Source organism: Gasterosteus aculeatus, chromosome 4 (assembly GCF_964276395.1).
Source record: "Gasterosteus aculeatus chromosome 4, fGasAcu3.hap1.1, whole genome shotgun sequence".
Lineage (NCBI taxonomy): Eukaryota > Metazoa > Chordata > Actinopteri > Perciformes > Gasterosteidae > Gasterosteus > Gasterosteus aculeatus.
Genome location: NC_135691.1, coordinates 5,698,914 through 5,720,327, shown reverse-complemented (window position 1 = coordinate 5,720,327; position 21,414 = coordinate 5,698,914). Strand labels below are relative to the sequence as shown.

Below are 21,414 nucleotides of genomic sequence, written 5' to 3'. Positions count from 1 at the left end.
AGTTTCTCCTCCTTTTGTCTGCTGCTCGGCTCACCTTTGCACGTCGGAGTGAAAGAATGCCATGATGATGGAGTTAGCGTTGCATGCCATTTAGTGTCACTGAGCCTGCTGTGTGCGCCTGCAACACAATGTAGTGTGCCCCCGCCTGAAAATGTTTCCCAATTTAAAAGGAAAGTGGTACATTGAAATGCAGTTTGAAGGCACCGGGTGCTGCAGTTTAACCAAAACAATGAAAGCTCTGTATCATCATGCAGGCTCTGTAAATAAAATGTACTCCCCCCCCCCCCCCCCATGCAGACACACCCTGCTCTGTTCCCCGTCACATTTCATTAATAATGCATGTATGCAGGGCTTTAATGGCAACACTGTAACATTCTATCTTAAAAGAAAATACACCTTCACCCTCCGTGTCAGTGTGTTTTGTATCGAGTTGTGATCGACAAACAAATTCACAAGCATGCAAAACTGTTCACGGGCAGAACAATCACGTTACTGAAGATTTAACCGCCACACATACATGAAAGCATATAGTCGCTCCTCTCCCCCCCCTCACACATCCTCACTCTCAATCCCTTCCTCCACCCACTCGAAAGCCCAGGCGTGTAATCTTGTTGGTTTTGTACACATGTGTTGATGTCATCATTGTGAACATAAAAATATTTCACTTATGTTTCTTAAACGAGTCTCCAGGAGTGCAGTTTTTTCTCTCGCTGTGCTAATTGGACCGAATACTGCAGGATTAAACAATGCGATTAATTCAGCTGCAGTGCTGCTTTGCCCGTGATATTGCTGGGAGAGGGAATTGGGGTAGAGAGTGATGTAGAGTAATGCAGCGTGATTCAAAGGCATCAATGCTGAGAGGCAGGACTAGTGAGACCCAGCTGAAGAAGAAAAATGGTTTCTATCTGCTGCTCCATTGTGAGATTACAGATGTCTGCTGGGACACGCAGTCTGGCGAGAAAGCCGTTAAATCTGCGGCTGAACTGGAGTTGACCGTGGAGGTGACCAGTTACCAGTCGGTGGGTGGGGGGAGGGGGGGTTGCTCACTGTAAATTGAATTTTGGCTGCAATGGTCTGATGAAAAACGTGGATTAGACCCACAATTAGTGGATCGGGGTCATGCGTCGCACAACTTCCTGACCTTTGTGTTTTGTTTGTTGAGGAATTAGAAGAACACAACGCAACGCCTTTCATTGTGCCTTGATTTGTGAAGCAGCACCTTTTCACCCGAGGCGGGCGGCGAGGTTCAGTCGTCGTCGTCGCCGCCGCCGCCCCTTTAAGAGCAGCTAGCGAAGCGCTCGGTCCTGTTGGTGCTGCTGCTGCTGATGGCAGCGCTGCCAGTTGATTGGTTGTGGCTGTCAGGGCTGAGGTGCTGGAGGGATGCTGCTACGTATCTCTCTCCCCCACCCCTCCCTCTCTCTCTCTCTCCCTCTCTCTCTCTCTCTCTCTCCATCTCCCTCTTGCTTGCTTGCATCCCTCTGAATAATCCACATCTAGGGCAAGCAGGCTGAGAGGCGATCCAGTGCTCAGCTCCTCTCTGCAGGCTGAGAGAAGAGACAGAGAGAGAGAAAGACAACGATTTTCAACGCAGGAGGAAAAGCGTGAGATTTTGACGGACCGGGGAAGATACCAAGAACAGGAGAAGATTTTCGTCCGAGGATATTATTTATTTATACATATTGTTTATATATCTATATATATATATTTGTACACACACATATAGATATTTCTATATATACATTTATCCCTGTACATAACTGTATTAGTGCTCGTCTGTTTATATTCATATTTTTATATGTATTTGTGTGTGTAAATATATATGATATATAAGCAAAAGAATATATATATATATATCTATGAATTTATATGCGTATCACTGTGAACCAAGAGAAGCAAGAGGAAATTTCTACCATCGGGGCTGGTCTCTGATTGTGTGGTCGTATACAATATTTTGAATTTTTCCTTTTGATCTTCTACGTCAAGAGGACAAAGACTACGTGCCCATTTTGTATTTTTGTTTTCCCGTTGCCGCTTCTCCTCTCTCTTGATCCTTTTTTTTTTCTTCTTTTTTCTTTTTCTACATCCGAAAGGAATAAAGCGGAGAGAGTGGCAAGGATTTGACAAAAACGAAAAAAATCTCTAAAAATTCCTGCGATCGGCGTTATTTCCGTCGGCATTAGCGCTCCGTGAGCCGATCACAGCGTGTACTGTGAGATCTGAGGAGGCAGCAGAGACAGAGTGCCACGCCGCTCAGCTCAGCTTCGGTCCAGCCAGCGCAGCCGGCATGCACAAACACCACCACTGCTGCAAGTGCCCCGAGTGCTACGAGGTGACCCGTATGGCTGCCCTGCGCAGGATGGACGCCCCGTCGTACGGAGGAGACTGGCAGGCCGAGCCCTATGGATACCCGCCGGGGTACGGGGGAGGCCAGACCTTACCCCCTCCGGCCTCGGGGGGAGGTGGAAGCATGGGAGGAGGAGGAGGAGGAGGTGGAGGTGGTGGTGGAGGCAGCGGTGGAGGAGGAGGAGGAGGAGGAGGGGGCACTTTGGGGAGAAGTAAGGGCAAGAGTATGGCTGGTGGGGGCCCTGGAGGCCCCAACCCGAAGGGCCATTCCAAGTGTGGCCCCAAAGTCAACGGCAACTCCAGTGGACAAGGAGGATGGTGGCCCGAGTGCACCTGCACCAACCGGGAGTGGTACGACCAGGTAACTCCTCTTTCTCACTCTGCTAGATAGCTGAGGCCTGTGAGGCCTGTCTGTGTGGGTGGGGGGGGGGGGGGGCGCAGGGGGCCGCTGTTGTAGAACAGAGACCGTCATGTATCAGCTGTCGATCCAGAGGAGAGAATTCATATTTAGTATTCATCCCAAGCCCTCCGTTTCCCCCCCATTTGTTGACCGTGGGTCCTCTGTTGGAAGGCGAGTGAGGAGACGAGAACAGGACTGAGCCGGTTCCGCTGCACGCGCACAGGGGATGATCTTCATGTTTGGATTGGATGCAGATGACTAATGCTTATACATTTAACACACCTAGTGTGTGTCGTCGAAGGCTCACGCCGATGCAGTTACCGTAGGCCAACAAAATGGTGCATTTTCACCCACTGAAGCAGCACCTGGGTGCAGTTTGCAATTATTTCGAGTTACCTCTCAAGCTGGTAACATTGACGACTGGTTTCGCGCATCAGACGTAAGAAATGGATCCCTCAGAGATCGACTGATGTAGGATTGTGTCTCATTGGCTCAGGGTAGAGAAAGAGATGATGAAGTTGATCTCTGAGACCAGGTCCATTTCTCATTTGGCCTCCATCTTTTTAGCAAGCAGTTATTGCTCAAAAGGATCACCATACATCGAACGTGTTGTCAGGAAAAAAAAGAAGGGAATCAGCAGTAATCTGTGCCCAATCGCTGCCTGTCACACACGCCGCACAGTGTGAATGAAACGGCCTCTTTGCATGTGTCCATTTTGTTTCTATTATCCCCCAATTATTTACATGTATTTCTAAATCCCAGTTGATTAGAAGGTCAGAACAGCTTCAGAAGCGCAGTCTTTAATTAAGGAAGGTGCATTGATGTGAGCACGAGAGTGAGCCCGGGTGGGGGAAGGGTAGCTCGGCGAGCATGAGATTCAAGGAATGATTCTAGCTGTGCATGAGTATGCGCCTACGTGGTCCCGTGCTTGCGGCGAGCGAAGCGAAGCTGCATCGTTTGTCGTCCCTGCGTCGTGAGGCCACGTTTTGAAGAAATGTGAGGCCACGGGAGGAAAGGGAAGGTGAGAAGAAGCACAGGGGTAAAATGGAGGCTGAGATTTTAGTGGCAGAGTGCAAGAGATCCCCCTGAGCTGAGCCCACACATGAACCGCAAACCCGGCTGCTGTTGGCGGATTACTACAGGAGGCAAAAAGAGATCGACGCGTTCTTCGGTGTAAAATCTATCCGAAGACTTTTTCTTCTTGACCAGTCGGGCTTAATTTCATGTTTCACACATTCCAAAGCTCACAGCAGATGGGATTATGTAAGCCTTTATTGCTCACATGGAGCATTTTACTATCCGACGGTTATCGCCGGCTAATTTTTCTACCGCTCATTTCCAGCATTCCACATTCAACTTCCACAATGAAACAAACTGGCGTCTTAATTGTGATCCGTGTTGGGATCACACGTTGTTGAAGCAGCACAGTTGATGGACGAATCCTATCTGGTCCTTTACGAAGCATCCGTGCTGTAACATGTGAATGTGCACCACACAAAAGGCTCTGTGCCTTCAGACCAGCAGCCTCCACATCGGAATAAAAAAAAAAATAGAATGAATCAGCGATGGACGGCGGCGAGGAGAAAGCAGCAGTCCCTGGGGTGAAAATGCCAGGGTTGAAAAAGAGAGAAATAAGCCAATAAAGGCCGGCAGTGGGCCTGGAGAGGGGGAGGGGATTATGTAAGAGGAGGCAGTTGGTGGTGCTGTCAGAGAGAGAAAAGCGAGCGAGCCCTGACACTGTGGACAAGCATCTGTCCCTCCGTCTCTTCGAAAACCGGGCATGCAAGCGGCCAGCGCGCTGCCCGGGAACGGCCCGCGGCGTGGACGGAGACGCACCCCACCCACCACCGCCGCCGCCTCCGCTCCATCCTCAGTCATCGTTGCCTATCCTCGGGTGGGGAAATGGGAACGCTGCCCCTCCCCCGCTACCTACACAACACACAGCCCGGAGAGCAGGGCAGCGATCGCACACACACACACGCGCGCACGTCTATTATCTTACAGTTTCCGCGGCAACTCTGTATTTCTTTTTGGGATGCTAGCGCGAGGAAAAAAAAACGATAAACCTCACACGGTCACCCGGAATTATCTGAGCTGGCTTTTATCATAGCTGGATCGTTGACATTTTCAATGGCTACTGTAGCCGTCAACCTTTCATGCACATGTGAGGAAATCGTTACACAACCCCGAGACATGATGATGATGGCGGCGTATTCATTCATTTGTTTCTTATTTATTTACCAAACAATTGTGCCGTTTCTGTCAAGCGCTTGCTAGGTTAATTATGGATGATCACAGTTGGGATTATGAGAACATTCTTTAAAACAAGGGCTTTTGAATTTAAATCTGAGAGAAGTAGAGACCCCGGTCTACCGGGAGCGTCATTCAGAAAGCCCCCCCCCCCCCCCACCCCGGCCTTCAATATGTCTTTGTGTGTTCTCCAGCGCCGTGGCTAAAATATTAATTGGATTTTACTTTATTTATCAGCATGGAGATTTGGCACCGAAGGCTCTGCCCAAGCCGTTGTTCTTAACAGGCCTCCGCGGTGACTGTGGTAGTTTAAGTGCAGGCCGAGGCGCGGTGGGCGCTCCATCTCAAACACTCCCAGAGGTGATTACGACTGGAAAGCCTTCGGGCCCGGATAAAAGATGTTGGCGCTCGCGTGCGTGTGTGTTTCTCTTATTGTCTCGTTGATTTATTGGTACCATTGGTTTGTACGTCTGTGCGGTGAGATTTAGCGTCGGCCGGATTTCATTTGCCATTCCTGTAAGAGCAACCCGGAGAGTATTAACGGATGGGATGTACCTGTGCTCCATGTCCCGATATCGCGAGCTGGATCCCAGGCCGTTACCCTGAAAGGCTCCATCTTAAACTTGGAATATCATCATCAGATGAAGGGAGATTTAGATGAGCTCGTTTTAGGATTAAAAAAAGACAGAACACATTTTTTTAAACAGGTGAGGGCTGCGTTTAAATGCAGATTAAGAATGGAGTAAAGCAACGAGGCGTAATGGATGTTCTTGATAATTCTAAACCAGAGGTGTCTCTCACTACTCATAAACGGAGGACTCCTCGTGAGGCCAGACAACGTCGACCTCGAGAGACAAGGACACGTTGAAAGCGCCGCCTGGTTGTGGGATCTTTCTTCTCATGGGACACAAAATATGTGCTTGTGTCTGTCGTCCCTCTTGCGGTCGTAGGTTTCCTTCACGTCACAGGCGCTGGTGTGAAGCAGCTGCCGTTTGGTCATTTTGTACGTCTGGCCGAGATGTCGAGATGACGACTTCAGTCGTCGCTCGCCCGACACACGTCTCAGGTGTGGGAGAGTTTGAAGGCTTTCTCAAACCCCAGATTTCTGTCCACTCGGCGCATTCATCCTTCTTTCTCTAACGGAGCAGTGGTCGCGGTTCCGATGATGTGGCTCACCCCAACAAGCTGAAACAGTGTAAATACCCATTGAGATCTGTTCATCCTCCACTTCAAACCCTGTACTCATCTGTCTCGGACACATGCTTAATGTCAGATTCAACCAGAGATGCTCACAAGTCAAGTCAAGAGTCCAAGTCAAGTCTCAAGTCTCTGAGCTAGAGTCCAAGTCAAGTCTCAAGTCTCTTGTGGTTATAATAAGTGTTGCCACACGTATATTAGCTTACAATTATATGTCCAACAAAGCCCACCTGATACCACAAGGTTATGAACTGAAAAAATGGTACTCTGGGTATCAAGAAAATATTGCAAAATGCAAGCAATGAAAATTAGTTTTTCACTTGCAGAGCGTAATAATTTGTTCCCGTAACGTTGGGTCGTAGCTAAAGCCAGAAGCAAGCTAACGGTAGATGGTCAATGCTTGCTTAGCTAAACATGTTTACTCACCTATCGGTGAGTTTTCAGATGCCTGATAAAATTGGACGTGGTTGAGCCCGAATCTTTTATGGTAATACCGCATGAATTGCATTTCGCGGTTCTTTTGTTGCCGTCTTGTAGGAAAGTTTTGAACCCAAAGCTCACGGCGAATGGCACAGTAGCGGCCGGTGCATTCGACATCTTTGACAACACACGCGCCGCCGCAGCCAGCAATATATGTCAATGTATGTGTTACGTAGGCAGGTATCGGAGGGAAACATCTGATGAGCTCGCTATACCGAGCTCATCAGATGTTTCCTAAAATTAAACATTGTTCACGAGTCCCAAAGCTCAAGGTCGAGTCTGAAGTCTTTCGAGGACGAGTCTCAAGTCAAGTCTGAAGTCACTGTGTGTGCGACTTAAGTCGCACTCGAGTCCGAGTCTCAAACTCGAGTCCCCATCTCTGGATTCAACCACCAGCAGCGGGATGTTAACCTTTTAAGAGTTTGAATTTCACCACCAGGAAAAGCATGCAGGTCTCGGTAAACTTGACGTTTAGCCATCCAGACAAATGGCTTCAGATCAAAGGATACAGGAGATGCCAAATATCTCTGGTTGGTTCCTCCCACTTTATCATGAGGCTGTTCATCTGCAAGCTCATTGTATTCACAAAAACAACCATAATTTAAATTTGGGCGAACAGGACCGATCTTTCTTAAGTAGCAGGAGATACTGTTCTCATCTGCTAGTTGTTTTTAGTGTTAAAGACATTGTGTATTTTTAAATACACCTCCGATTTTGAACCCGATGCGAAATCTAACGACAGAATGTTGCCCTTTCTTGTAAGTGTTCTTGCAAACTGTGCACAGCTATTCGAAAGTGTTTGCACCACAGTGAGCTCTGATTTTAACACCATTAACGGCTTTTAAGTACTTTTCTGGACTGCGGTTGCTTCAGCGAAGGTGCAGGTGCACCACCTTTACTCTTGTGTGACGATGCAGGCAGTAACAACCAGTACTTATGTGAAGCCTGTGTTGCAGTGTAGTTTCTCAATAATCCGAATGAAGGTCAACAATTGTTAAGCTCTGCCAGACTTTGCACAAGATTATATAAATCTGCTAAATGTAATACAACTTTGCAAGTTTGGCATTCCAAATCCACAGTTTGTTAGATAAAACCTTTACTTAATAACTACATAGAGCTGCAGTTGCATCGTAGATGTGTTGTTCATCCAAGCAAGAAGATCATTGTATCTGTACTTTGTTATGTGGACTGCAGAGAACATTCGCTGTGGTTCATTTCTACAAGAACTAAATTATGATTTAAAACCCAACGTCCCATTTTGCAGATTTCATACAATTTCATAGTAGCACCCCTTAATTGTAGTTATCTGCAACAAGCAAACCTCCTACATCGTATCTTCTGTACTGCCCCCCCCCCGAATCTGCTCTCATACGCGGATCCGTGCGGTCATTGTCGGAGGCCCTGCCAGGGTTCAGACCCATATCAGCTCGCCGGAGGAGGGAACGGAAGGGAGAGGGAAGGGGGTCCGGGGGGGGGGACGCTGTTTGTTTGCGTGCTTGGTTTTATTCAGTTGTCTCTCTTTTAGCTGATCACAGCTACGACGGGGCCCAGAGATGTGACTGTGCTGTGCGCGGCCGAGTGGGCTCCTGATTCAGCGATGGAAGCGTCTGATTTTCTGTGAGCGAGCGAAGCGAGGGACACGGGGGCCTTTGATAGAACACGTTAGGCGCTGCCGTCGGCGCGGCTGTTAATTAAAAGAATCAGACGTCGCCGTGTGATAGATGGTATGTGCAGATATGAAAGCTATTTTATCCCCCCCCTCCTTCTGTGCCCGGCTCTTTTCAGCGAGAACGTGCGAGCGTTCTCAGCCAGGTTTTCGCCAGCTCCATCACCCACGTGCTGCCGTGGAATATGTGTATATCCAATCAATACCACAGAAGAGCTGGTCCCTAAGCCTTCTGACTCCTCTTCATTTTCGTGTGGGTGTGCGGGTGCTTTCAACAGCGCTTGTGCTTTCATTGGTTTTACTCAACCATCATATCAGCTGTTATTTTGGTAACACTTTACAAGAAGGTACACAAACTCCTGAGCGGTACAGTTCCATATCAACAGGGGCTGAGGGCTGAATAATGCATCCCCATAACCAATAATTAGGTTCCAAATGATTTCAAATCAACAGCTAAACGGTAGATAAGCATGTGGTTCCATAGAAAAGACACAGTAGATATTGTGTTCAGCTCACATTTAACAGGCTATGGCTGTTAGTTGTTTTATATATTTTCGTGAGAAAGTTATTTGGCTTCTGAGGAAGCGTAGTTTCCTCCGTGTTCGCCGGTTGTCCTGATAAATTAATGTATTCCATCCGTAAAGCTACATGATCATGTCACACTCACTCCTTTCTTGCAGTTTTACTGTTTTTATTCAATAATTCAGTCGCCACCATTTTCCAGTTTTTTTAAAATTGCTTTTAATAAAAAACACTGCCTTCTCCGATGTTTCACAATAAGAGCGAGCATTGCACATAGGGAATAATGTCTCCCATTCTAGGCAGGCTTTTAATTTGGAGCAGTTGCAGAAAGTGTTAAACACGCTTGTCTTCTGTAGTGTACAGAGAGGGTCCTCCTCACGGACCTCGCCGCCATGTTTTAGCCCAGAAGCAAACGCCGTCCCTCCGTAGTTCTCCTACACACTTGGCACACAGTAGAAGCAATGTGAAGTGAGTCAAAGGCAGCAGCTTCACCGGTAGGAATTCAGTCAAACTCCTGCAGAGATCTTTAAAGCCCGGCCGTACCTGGAGATGTATAAACTCCAATAAGTGATCCAATGTTCATCTCTTTAAATCATCATTGCTCTTACATTTTCCGGGGCACATGTCTGTAAGTACGCCGCTGCGTGGGTGTGGAGGAGGACATTTGGCGAGGCAGTGCATTTCCTACCATGTGTAGCTGCTCTGAGTGCCATCTCTGCCTAATGCATTATCCAAGCGGCCCTTCAGCCATTTGGTCTGGCCTCTCTTTTTTTTTCTTCTTTTTTTTGTACGTGCGTTGTTTTCTCAGTGTTCATCATTTCTATCATCCCCCTCCTGTCTTCCTCCGCCCTTCTCCTCCTCCGCGCTTTATTTCTTCTTGCATAGTACGAATCAAAGGCTTCATTTTCGCGTGTGCAGCAGAATTCAGAGAGGACGCTGCAGCAGCAAACTCATCCGTATGATTAGTGTAGCATGTGTTTAGTATGTACAGGAACACACAAATCTATGCCTCGTCACGTCATGTTCACAGCTGACTGAGCTTGGTGACGATTGTTTGACTTTATGTAGATGATGAAGATCTTGAACACATGCCCAATCTATTCTAACGCTAAAACTGCCATGTGCCAAGGGCGGTTGGCACTGAAGTTCACAGGTTAAAACTAGCAAGAGCAATCCCAGTTTTTAACCACTTTTAGAGTGGATATTTAGTGGTGGATTGTGACGGCATATGTTTGGCTCAAATGGACTTCCTGTTTTCCCCCACCAAACAGACAATCCTTTATTATTTTATTACCATTATCTACCCGCTGAGACGGATAAAGAGAGATCAGGCACTCAACCTGTCGGGGATGAAAACAATGCAAGCGATCCCTGCTTAATATCATACGTCTTATTACGCTGTTGTTAGTACATCTTTGCCTTTGAATTGCTTTTATGGATATAATACCAAATCCAGATTCCTCCTCACCTTTTCTTGGGTAGATTAGTTTTATATGGCCTTATGTAGAATAAACTGCAGAGAAATGTGGACATGATGTTGCCAATAGCTTTCTGGATGAATATATATATATATATTTTTTTTTTTATTGCTGGAATAGGGTTCTATTTTTGTCTGCAGTCTAGCCAGTGGTTTGTAAAGCAGCGACAGCCAGGTATGATCAGCTGAGCCACCTGACCATCAATTCGGCCTCTTGATGGAAAGGTCATTTTTCCAAATTACCAGCAGAACAATTGCTAATGAAGGTGCGACGCTTTTTAGAATCTATTTTTAGTCAAATACCAGCCGAGGTTTCTGTTTTCCTAGAACATCCAACAGCCATGTCAGTGGGATATAGGGTCAAATGTAAGTTAAAATCTTCTGGATTACCATGTTATGCTAAAGGTTTCTGTTTATATCAAGTGGTTTGCACGCGGTGGTCCAACCTCTCAGTTTGCAGCTTCATTTACATTCATTACTTTCATGACTGATTGTATTTATGTTTAACTCCGTCAGCTTTATGTGTTTGGGATTGTCTAGGCTCACATTCACATTCCATGTTTTGCATAATTAGTTTTGCAATAAATGATCATTGTTTTATCACTAAATGACGGCTTCTACAAATCATTCATTACAGTAGTAGTATGTTTGTGGGGAATGTTTCAGTAGTGCAAATCTAGAAAATTTAAGTTAGATTTTATATTGCATCTGCATTCTGAGGATCGTTTAATGTACAAAATACTCAACCAAGAATAACGTAGATAGATATATTACCCCCTTTAGAGGAAAAAAGAGAGTGTCCCACTGGAATTTGAATAGCCTAAAGCAGCGGTTAGGTACTTAGCCCATTGATGTCAACGCAAGGTCAGGTGGATTTTATAGAAAGGTTTCAGTAAGAAGCTCACAGATCACACCCGTTAAGTTCAGTATGCTGTCATATCAGCCTCCCATAAGGACACAATACAATGTAATGTGCTCATTTGTTAGTTTCCGTCTTTGCACTTTTAATAATTATTAGCAGCTACAGTAAAGTCTGTATTGCTCATGAGGCGTCTGACAAAATAGTGCATTGATACTCTCATTAGCAACTTTGCATTTGGCTTATTTTCCATTCCCAATACCTAATCATAAAGTATATTCTTCAGATTACTGTAAACCCTTCTCTTACTGCTGTAAAAACACTACTTAGAGGGAGGAACTGCTCTCTCGTAAATACCTCCAAAGCTGCAAGATGCCTTTTTCTACCCACATTCCTCTCATCCAGATGGATCCTGGCTGGATGGACTGAAATAAATTCAGATCAGTTAATGCGCACAAAAAGTTGACACATCGCCGCCTTTTCTCAGGCCTCTTCTTTGTTTGGTTAATCCAGTCGCTAATTATATATTAATGTCTGTTGCGTGACCTTCTCTTTAAGACAGAGGGAGGTGGGGGGGGGGGGGGGGTGGAGGGGGCGGAGCATGGGCTGGACACGGCGCTGTTGGTTGCCATGGTGCCGCCTCAGTCAGAGCTGCACAGGAGCTTTGCCGCTCAGCTGGCTAATTACCCACAGGCTGCAACGCTGATACGCAGGCGGATGTTTTTTGTTTTTCTTTTAAATGCCGCATTGAGACCAGAGTACAAGTAAAGTACAACCTATTCGCACGGAGAAAGAATGGATCGAAGATGGGCTCACAGAATAGACGCGTCCTGAGGGCGAGCTGTAGGTACGCGGTGAGCGGCGCTCTGCTGTGTCCGACGCGCCTCCATCGTGGTGTGACGAGCTCCTCCAGCCAGCAGCTCCATCGCCTGCAGGTCCTGATCGGCCTGCTTGTAAAAGCCAATACGAGCCATTGAAATGTCCAATCGTGTAATCAGCCACGTCCTGCATACCAGCCAGGAGTAAAGGTCCTTATGATTGTTTATATTAGAGATGAATCCTCCTTGAAACATATTTATTGAAACACGATATTTCAATTTCGCAATGCTGTTTGTTCATAACGAATTTCAACGCAAAACCGCTGTGCTTTTTGATTTCATCGTCAAACAGCTGCTTTGCTAAAAACACTCAGACCGGAGGTTTTCATAAAATTCTAACAATGAGAAATTGTTAAACATCTTACATAAAAAACAATGACCATGATTGTTTTTTTTTTTGTTTTTGTTAAACCACTCACATTCACAAATGCGGAATGATCACTACAAATTATTTTTGGGGGGTGGGCGGAGTTTAAATTAATAGAAAATGTATCGATTTGGTGTTTGACAGTAAATTATTTAACAGTTTTCATAAAAGATTATTACAATATAACAGGATGCTATTTTTGGTTCTCATCTTTGACTTTGAGCTACACATTTATTAATCAGACAATCCCCAAATGAACATTGTTATCAGATAAATCCCTATTTATTTACATTATGGATTACAATTTTCCCAAGATTCTCGAAGGAAACCTGCAGATGTTAAATTGAATAAGATAAAATAAAACACCTCGCTGCTTCTCGTTGCATTCAAATTGTATTTTTGAGGCCATCTCACCCCATATTCTGTCCAGCAGAGCTGGTTCTGACGGCCAGCTGGTACCGAGTCTGTGATCAAATGAACCTCTGCTAAAGCGTCCCGGCATCAACGTTTGAGTGTTTTCAGATCAGCGTTTGTGATATCTCTTCAGTACATTTAAGCAGCTGCTTTCATCGCACGCTGTGAATCCTCAGCGCTCCCCGAGGTGGGCAGAGAAGAAGGGTAAATCTGGACCCTCGACAGGAGGCAGATTGATTTGGCAATCGCCAAAGTGCTACAAACGTTAAAAACAATGCCCTGTTTTCTACTCCCTCTGCTATTTGGCGCTAAATACATCAGCATATGGATAAATGTGCTCATGTATTCATAACTATCACAGAGAAACAAGAGGCACGGCTCCTGTTTCTGTTGCCTCGCCCGTTGTCCTACTTACTGTAATTCTTCATCACTTTCAACACCTACACTTATTGTGAGCCAAAACTCGCGCTATTGTAGTGAATGGAGATATGTGGGTGCGTGGGCGTTCCCCCGTGTGGAGCTTATAGGACGGCACGAAAAACTCAACCACGACAGCAGGATCGCTGCCGCTGTACGTGGAGACGGGCTGTGACTTCGGAGCCCCCCCCCCCGGATCGCGAACCAGTATCAGCTGAGGAGCCGTAGTTTCCATATGTTCTAGTCTGAAATGTTGGGGCCACATTTTAAAGACAAAAAGGAAGAACAACTGAATGAAGGATTACGGTTTTTAAAGGTCGTAAAGGGATGTTTTTCTGCATCAGATGGGTTTAAGGACCACGGTGGCCTGAGGGGAGAGTGTTTCTCACAACCATGGGTTCATGACGCAGAATCACACTCCAATGTTCCCATTTAAAAGAAACGAAAAAGTCTTAAATTGGAAGGGACTAATTGCAGCTCAGAAGATTGTGTTCTGGGGTGGAAATGAATGAGAGAAATGAAGGTGACAAAAAGTGAATCCGATCAGAGTGGAACAGATTAGAGAGCCCTCCTCGTAAAAGTACAGAGCACTGTGGTTCATCAGGGGAGTTTTCTGCTACTACATGTTTTTTTGTGCATCCCTTTTCAGCTGCTGTGAGCTCATCTACTCAATAAGTTTAAGCTGCAAGGAGAGAGTTAAGACTGATGGAGGCAGCTTAACACCTTTTAAAAAGGAACACTTTGGGAAATTTGCTTTCTGGCAGTGTGATAGATCAGAAGATTGATACCTTCTACTTATACCTAACTCCAAAGACTGAAACGGCAAGAGAAACTAAATCTGCCTCCACTGGGATCCCTGAAGGTCATTATTTCTATTTTCTCGTTTAACTCTTGCAAGTCTTGTGTCGTCTAAGCTCAGAACAAGCCGTACAAATGATACCACCGTTATTGGGCTTTAGAGGCAGCAAAGCCACGCTAGCTGTCTTTATGCTAAGCTACGCTTCTTACTTGGCTGTCAGTCTCTGAACTCACTGTTAAGCAAATCGTTTGATTTGACTTACAAGTATTTGATGCGCTTTGCTTTGACTACACTAAAGAGAGCCTTCATAGGAAAATGTAGATGCAGCGCTTTTGTAGAAAGATGAATTAGTGGAAGCGTCTCTAATCTGTTTGCACAGGGAGATATTTCACCTGTCAAATAAAGACCGTTTCCTTGGCAACACCGTCAGCATCAAAAGGCGACACACACACACACACACACGCTCAAATAAACAGAAAAATATAATGATTAATATAAATCAATCAAGACAATCCGCGTCTCCATAATGACGCCACAGCAGCAGAATCATTCAATATAAACGTAATACAACAGCGCTGGCGGAGGTGACAGTGGCGAAAGCATCAAAATGGAAGCGCTCTCAGTTGTGTGGTTTCAGGCCGTCGCCGGTACTCAGCGCAGGATCCAAAACACCAGAGACGAACGGGCTTAGCAGCTCTCTCGGCTTAGCAACAAGGGATAGCAACTAGTCAAGAGCTGTGAGGTAACACGCCGCAGTGACCTCTGATGTAGAGGAAGCAGTGGGGGCGGGATCATAGGAGGCATGCTGATGACTGGCTCCCTTTCATTATGGAGCCTTTCCAATCGGCAACTTTCGCCGCGGCCGTTGCTTTGTGACGCAGCGGCCTGGTGGCGTTGGCGTGGCCGCCGTCATTCCGCCAGGCAGGGGATGAGTCGATCGGAGAAATGGCGCCGTGGCGTCTCTTCCAATGTGGCTTTGCACACATGGGTTTGTCGGCGCTTGTTGTTTTTTTGTGTTTAAAATCAATTGTGATCTAGTGGTCACCAGTGCACATGTGTACATTCTGCACGCACACGGAAATCACGCACACGGAGCCGGCTGCCGCGTTCAAAACCTGATCAATCGTCCGCAGAATTGCGGAGGGCAGCAGCGTTCTGAATATTCATCACGCTAAGTACATTCCCCTCTGTGGCTGCACTTGTGAAGGTCAAAATAGCCAGCTCTCGTTCGGAGCTGCCCAGCATGACGGAGAGGTAAGCCAGAGCATGCTTTTGCAATATTACATAAAGATGAGGAGGGAGCGCCGCTGACAGCTGCGACTGGCTATTAATTATGGTCTCGCGAATGAGCGTCTGCGGCGTTGGGAGGGTTTGGACGAGGGGGCCAACACGAGTCACAATGCTCAATCATAGCCATCAAACCGCAAAGACTTTTAGCTTTAATGGGGCCATTTTATGAGAGCTAATTCATTTCCTTGTGGCTGCCTGGTCGAAATGAACGGCCGGCGTCGCGGCACGAGCGGGGAGCGGTTGACCTTTGCCGCGAGGGGCTTTCTTCTTTATTACATCTCCGCCATTTCCGCCTTCGTCCCCGAGCAGCGGACGCAGCGGCGAGCTTGTCGTGGGTTCTGGGCTCCCGTCAATCCGTCGCTCACCTTGCCCCCCCCCTCCTTCCCTCTTCCCTCTGGCGCCGGGAGAGGGGGAGGGAGGGAGGGGGAGAGAGCCACGGCGTGAACGAGATGTTGGCTGCATGGTAATTGAGTCGGTATCGATTGGACTGCAGCGCGGCCTACGAGAGGCCGACGAGAGCCGCAGCGGCACCGGAGGCTTCGGGAAAGGAAGGAACACGAGCACGGCCCGTTTGTCCTGCACGCATCTGCTGCCGCCGGCTTCGCCTTGTTGCCGAGGGAAGAGCTTCCTTTGGCGTCGGCTGTATCAGTTGAGTGACTGGGGGCATCTCACTGCGATGTCGCCACTGGAGGCCGGGCTGCCATGTCGGCGTGCCCGGCCCAGAGAGGAAGCCCGAGCAGGAAGGGGTTACTGCGCTTGCATCTGCACATGTGAACCCCCCCCCCCCCCAGCTTGTTCTTCCCCTCCATGCTACCAGCAAAAAAGTATCATCGGTATCATTTGTGTCATCGTGCATTTAAAAAAATCGATTTTCTTTTGATGGTCAGCTGCAGCGCATTTAGTTCTGTTTTTGGGGCATTTGCTAACAGCATCACTGGTATGTTGTAAATAAAACAAGTTTCATATTTGAGAGATAACTCCTTGCTGATTATGAGATGACGTCTTCGATACCACTCACAGTTCGAAGCTGAGCCGCAGCATCCAGTTGAACGGGTCTTTGCTTAAAGACTGAACACTACAGGGAAACAGTCGGCCTGAATCCGCCCGACGGCAACAAAGTGGCTAACTTAAATGTTTTTGTACGGATCAAACCAACAAGATATATTTTGCATCATTGAGTCGTGGGTACATTTTTCTACCAGTTTAGACGGAGCAAACCAGCCCTCCCCCACTTATGAGACCACGCTGTGTTAGCCGACAGCTTTCTGTTTACAGACATGAAGGCGGCCTCAGTTTTACCATCTATTTTTCAGCCAGACGGTCAATGATGGTATTTACCGAAATGTTGAGCCGTTTCATTTACGCCCAGATCATGTAGCGTATACAGATATATTCATATCTATGTACAGCTATTAAATGCAGTGTGGTCGAATTGTCAGCTGATGCATTTGCGTGTCAGTGTTTGCCATCGAGCTGTTTCCTGACTCCATTGCAGCGTTAACATGTGGATTTAAGGAGTGGTGTGTGTGTGTGTGTGTGTATGTGTGTGAGGCGTGTGTGTGTGTGTGTGTGTGATGTGTACAGGGAGCAGTGAAAGGCAGCTGGGCACAACCGGCCCCCATCAGGCACGTGTGAGCGCAGAGCCGCATAAACTGCAGTGAGAGAGCCCTGTGAGGTGAAGCGGGGAAAGCGGTGGGGGGGGGCGGGCGGCTGAGCGGGCTCGCGGGCCAATACTGTGCGAGCCCCGGTTACCATAACAACACATTGATTATTTAACAATTTGGACGAAGCCCGTGCCCCTTTTTCTCGCCGAGGTTCAGCGGGAGTCTGTGCGGCCCCGAGGGTCCGCGGGGGCCGAGGTCGGCGCTCTGTGGCGCCGGGACGACGAGAGACAAGAGGCAGACGCACGCGGTCTCAGCTGACACCACGGCGAGATGATGGATTGATGAAGAAAGAAACCATTGCGAACAGATGGGCGGAGGAGACGAGGCAGTGAGAGGAGGAGGCAAAGAAAGACGCGTTCTTCTCTCCTCGGCGGTCACGTGGGACCCGTTGTAATGATCTCACGCTGTGGGAGCAGTCTGGCCGCATTGTCGTTGTGCGTACACGATGTCTCTGTGTCACTCGCCTCCACGTCTCAGTCCACATGTACGAGTGTCCACGGATCGCCTGAGCCATTGTCGTCCTGAGTAAATTACAACTGTCTGTGAAAACATTTCACAATGACTGAATTTAAAGGAAAGGTGCAGATTTGATGGTAACCAGGATGCCAAATCTCAACACAATAGAGCTGCATTTATGATGGTTTCTTGGACCGGGCACGTCCAACATTGCTGCCTTGCTCAACAGGACCATGGATCAGATGTCACCATCCAGAGAATAAAGGGGTCACGTGTTAATACCAGGTGCAAATGAGGCCGTCTTGTCAAAGTGTCGTCCATGTAAAAGGTCTTCACAGGTAGAAAAGTCTTTCCGGTATTGGATTTCTGATCGTTGTAGCGTTTGAACATTTTCCTTTGAAAGCCGCTAACAGTGATCCTCGTCCTTTTCGATGCAGAGGCATAATGTGTGAAATCTTGTTCTGCCTCATCCATTGAATCTCTTTCATATGAGCCACATTCACACGGAACACACCCAAAGACATTTCGATCGCCTCCTGTCCTAAAAACAATCAATCTGCAAGAGGCTGCTTTTCAAATGCTATTCAATTTGGTCTCCTGTTAAAGGCCCTTAAAGGCAACTTCCAGAATGTGTCACAAACATCGGTGGTGGTCAGAACGGAAAGTCTTCAATCCACCGTTTTTGCTCCTCTGGGCGTCTGGTCAGCGAAGACGTTTACCAACAGTCGTAAAGGCCCGTCGGCGTAATCCATGCTAATCCAAGTTACCTGAGTAAATCGCCGAATCATATTGAGATTATATTTCATTATTCCTTTTGTCCGCTTGTTATGTGAGATTTAAATAAAGGGATTATGCGGCAATCCCGGGCCAGGATAATACGTCCGCTTCCTCCAACTGATGGGTTTATTGTCTTTCAGATGCTCTTCTAGGTCCAGTGATCCCACCCGGTGGGGATGGGGGGCGGGGGGGCATTGGACCGCTCTGATACTTGCGATAAGCACCGCAGGCATTAGACTGCAGCAGGTGTGTTTTGGCACATGTGGCCTCGGTGGTGGATTCGGCAGCTCGGCCTGCCGGTCGACGAGGGGCAGCGGCCCTCCCCAAAAATCGCAACGCAGCCATGTCAGATGTGCAGACGCGAGCGCAGACGCGAGCATCTGTTGGTCCGTGTGCAGATTACAACGGCGGTCTGATTGTGCTGACGGCGGGGGGGGGGTTACAGCCACAACTGTCCAGAGTCATAGCACATCATCACCGAGTGGAGTAGGTCAAATCTGCTGCTCCTGCTTATACAGCGACCCTTCATTACCGTGAACGGACTCGGTGAGGAGGAGGGGGGTGGGGTGGGGGGGGGGGGTGAAGTGACACCTGCACACAGCTGGCGAGGAGATGAAGGGTTCAAGCTTCCGGCTCGTGTTCCGCCAACTGGGTTATAAACCCCTTCGGTGCCTTTTTGCCACATGATATTGCCAATGTAGTGTAATTTTTAACATTTCTGAGTAAATTGTTGAGGGAACATGTTGCCAATGTGAAGGTAGAGTTGGAGTTGTCCATTGGGGATCCCTTTAATGTCTTTGGATATGTTATACCGTTGTGGGACATTTTGTTATTCGCAGAGCAGGACTGCGTTTAGGTTCTTTCATTTTATCACTGGGATAAAATAGCTTCACTTGTCAGGTTAAAGATGTCAAATGAAGAAATTCCAATCCTTTTTATTTTAACCAGAAAAGTACTAATTACATTAGTAGTATAGCTATTTATATTGGAGATGTACGGTAATGTTTTTCTGGAAATACAGTTGAGAATTCAACATCTATATTTATATTGAGCACATGGTGATGTCAAAAAACGTGGTTCTTGTGATGTTTTTAAACAAATACCAAAATATCAACATATATTAATCAAAAGGGGGGCTCACTACTGAAGCGTTTGAAACGCTTTTGAGGAATCTGTAATGTGAATATAATGAAAGTACTATAATTCCTTCTTCCTTCATTCCATTAAGCTGGAACACTCAAATATTGCCGGAAAATGAAATCACTAAACTGAAAATCAACCTTGAAAGCCTCTAAAAACTACCAAATCCAGGGTAACATTGAATCTTACATCACTATATCCTATTTTATTGATTGATTATCCAGCGCTACATACAGTATATGTACATGCATATTGTAATACAGACAATCGTTCACAGATATCTCTGCAGGTAGTTCCACAATAAACAAGGAAAAAGTGCTGATTTTCTCCTCTGTGTCGGACCTCGGCAAGTGTAACGTCCCCCAGCAGCGGCGTCAGCATCCCGCCGCCCGCGCAGCTCAATCGGATCGATGAAAAGTAGACCGCCGGCGTGCGGAACTACAAAACGACCATCAAGCTGCTGCCAGAACAACCGCGCCGCAGACCTCACATTGGAAATAGAAACACCAGGGGGCGCAGCAGAGTTGAGCTGAACTGTGGAGCTTAATATGTAGCTGCGGCGGTTTGGTTGGACTTGGTCGTACTGGCGGATTCTGTCACCGAGCATCGACGTGTATCCAATAGTTCATTAGTTTGTTTCACGTGCTCCAAAAAGACGAACAGAAACCGCTTTTCCCCATAAAGTTGTATTTATGCTGCAGGCGAAAGAATCAAAAATGAGATTCAAGGTCAACAAATACACTGTGTAATCCATGATGATACATTTTTATATGAATAAAGTATAGAATTTAACATTCAAACTTCTTTAGCGATTGTGATTATTAAGTCAGCACAATTTTTGATCTACTCCCACAGATGAATTGCTATAGCATTATTTGCAAGAATGACACATTCATTCCACACTAAACTGATGTTTAACACGTGGTAATTCTTTTTCATTAATTGATTAATAGGTAAGCTTCCAATATCAGAAAATAAAGAAAAATGTCCTGGATGACATGTTTAAATTATTTGTTTTGTTTAAAAGACCAAAAGAGTTAATCAGAGAAAATCCTTATTATAGAAACGGGACCAAGTACATGACTTCTTGCTTGATAAATGGCTCAAACAATACATTCATTATCCAAATTGAATAATTGTGTCCAATCTGTCAATCAACCATTTCAGCAGTACACATAAATTAAACTAAATTACGTAATCAAATAAGCTTATTTAGCGATTCCTCGCAGTGTTCTGAGAGTATCACATGTTGTCAATCTAACTGAATGATTAAGTAGCCATGAAATCATGAATTCTTTATGCGATCATATGTGGTGGTATTTCTGTGTGAAGCCAAAGTGAAAAGGATTTGTGTGATAAACGTATCGTCCCGACGGCTGGAACCACAAGCCGGCCGCTATTATGAGACGTCTGCAGGACGTCCTCCAGCTGTGGCGGTTAATAAAGACACACACACACACACACACACACACACACACACCGTATCATCCCCAAAGAAATTGAACTGACTGTTCCCATGGCATCCGTTGCCTTTGCTCCCGAGTGATAGCGTGTGTACCGCGTGTGTGTGTGCGCTGCCAGCCTCGCACAATAACATAACGTGTATTTCTTCGTCTTCACAGGCCAACCCTCCCCCCATCATCGTCAACGCGGACTCAATAGATGCGGGCCCTTATGTAAGTATCTGGTCCCCCCCCTCTCTGTACAGCATACATCTCTCTCCTCCACGCAGCCTCCTCTTTGCATGAGCGCAGGGTCTGTTTGTGTGTGTGTGGAGGGAAAGGCCTCCTCCTGCTAGCAACATGCTGTTTGCCATGTGGACCGACATCCATTATGCCTCTTACCCTGCCGGTTTGGGGTGAATGTGCATTCTGCAGTCGCGCGTTTTCTTTTTGACGCGTTGCTTGTGCACCGTTAAAAGGAAAGACACCTTTTGATTGCAACAAATCAAAAAGTCTACTCTGTAGGAGTCTGGTGAAGGACATGGCTGCTTTTTCTAAACTGTATTTCTAGCAAAT

General features: G+C 46.7%; 1 protein-coding gene across 9 annotated transcripts in view; it reads left to right on the top strand.

Moving 5' to 3' along the window:
* Positions 1-21,414, top strand: part of dlg3 (discs, large homolog 3 (Drosophila)) — a 61,328-nt gene that overhangs the window by 13,617 nt on the left and 26,297 nt on the right. For 6 of the 9 annotated variants that reach the window (XM_040172870.2, XM_040172863.2, XM_078100592.1 and 3 more), the window contains one exon: positions 21,019-21,072. In XM_040172870.2, the coding sequence (XP_040028804.2) occupies positions 21,019-21,072 (54 nt within the window). Of the gene's footprint in view, positions 1-1,371; positions 2,705-21,018; positions 21,073-21,414 lie in introns of those variants that run through there. The other 3 variants (XM_078100595.1, XM_078100594.1, XM_078100593.1) reach the window with 2 other exon arrangements.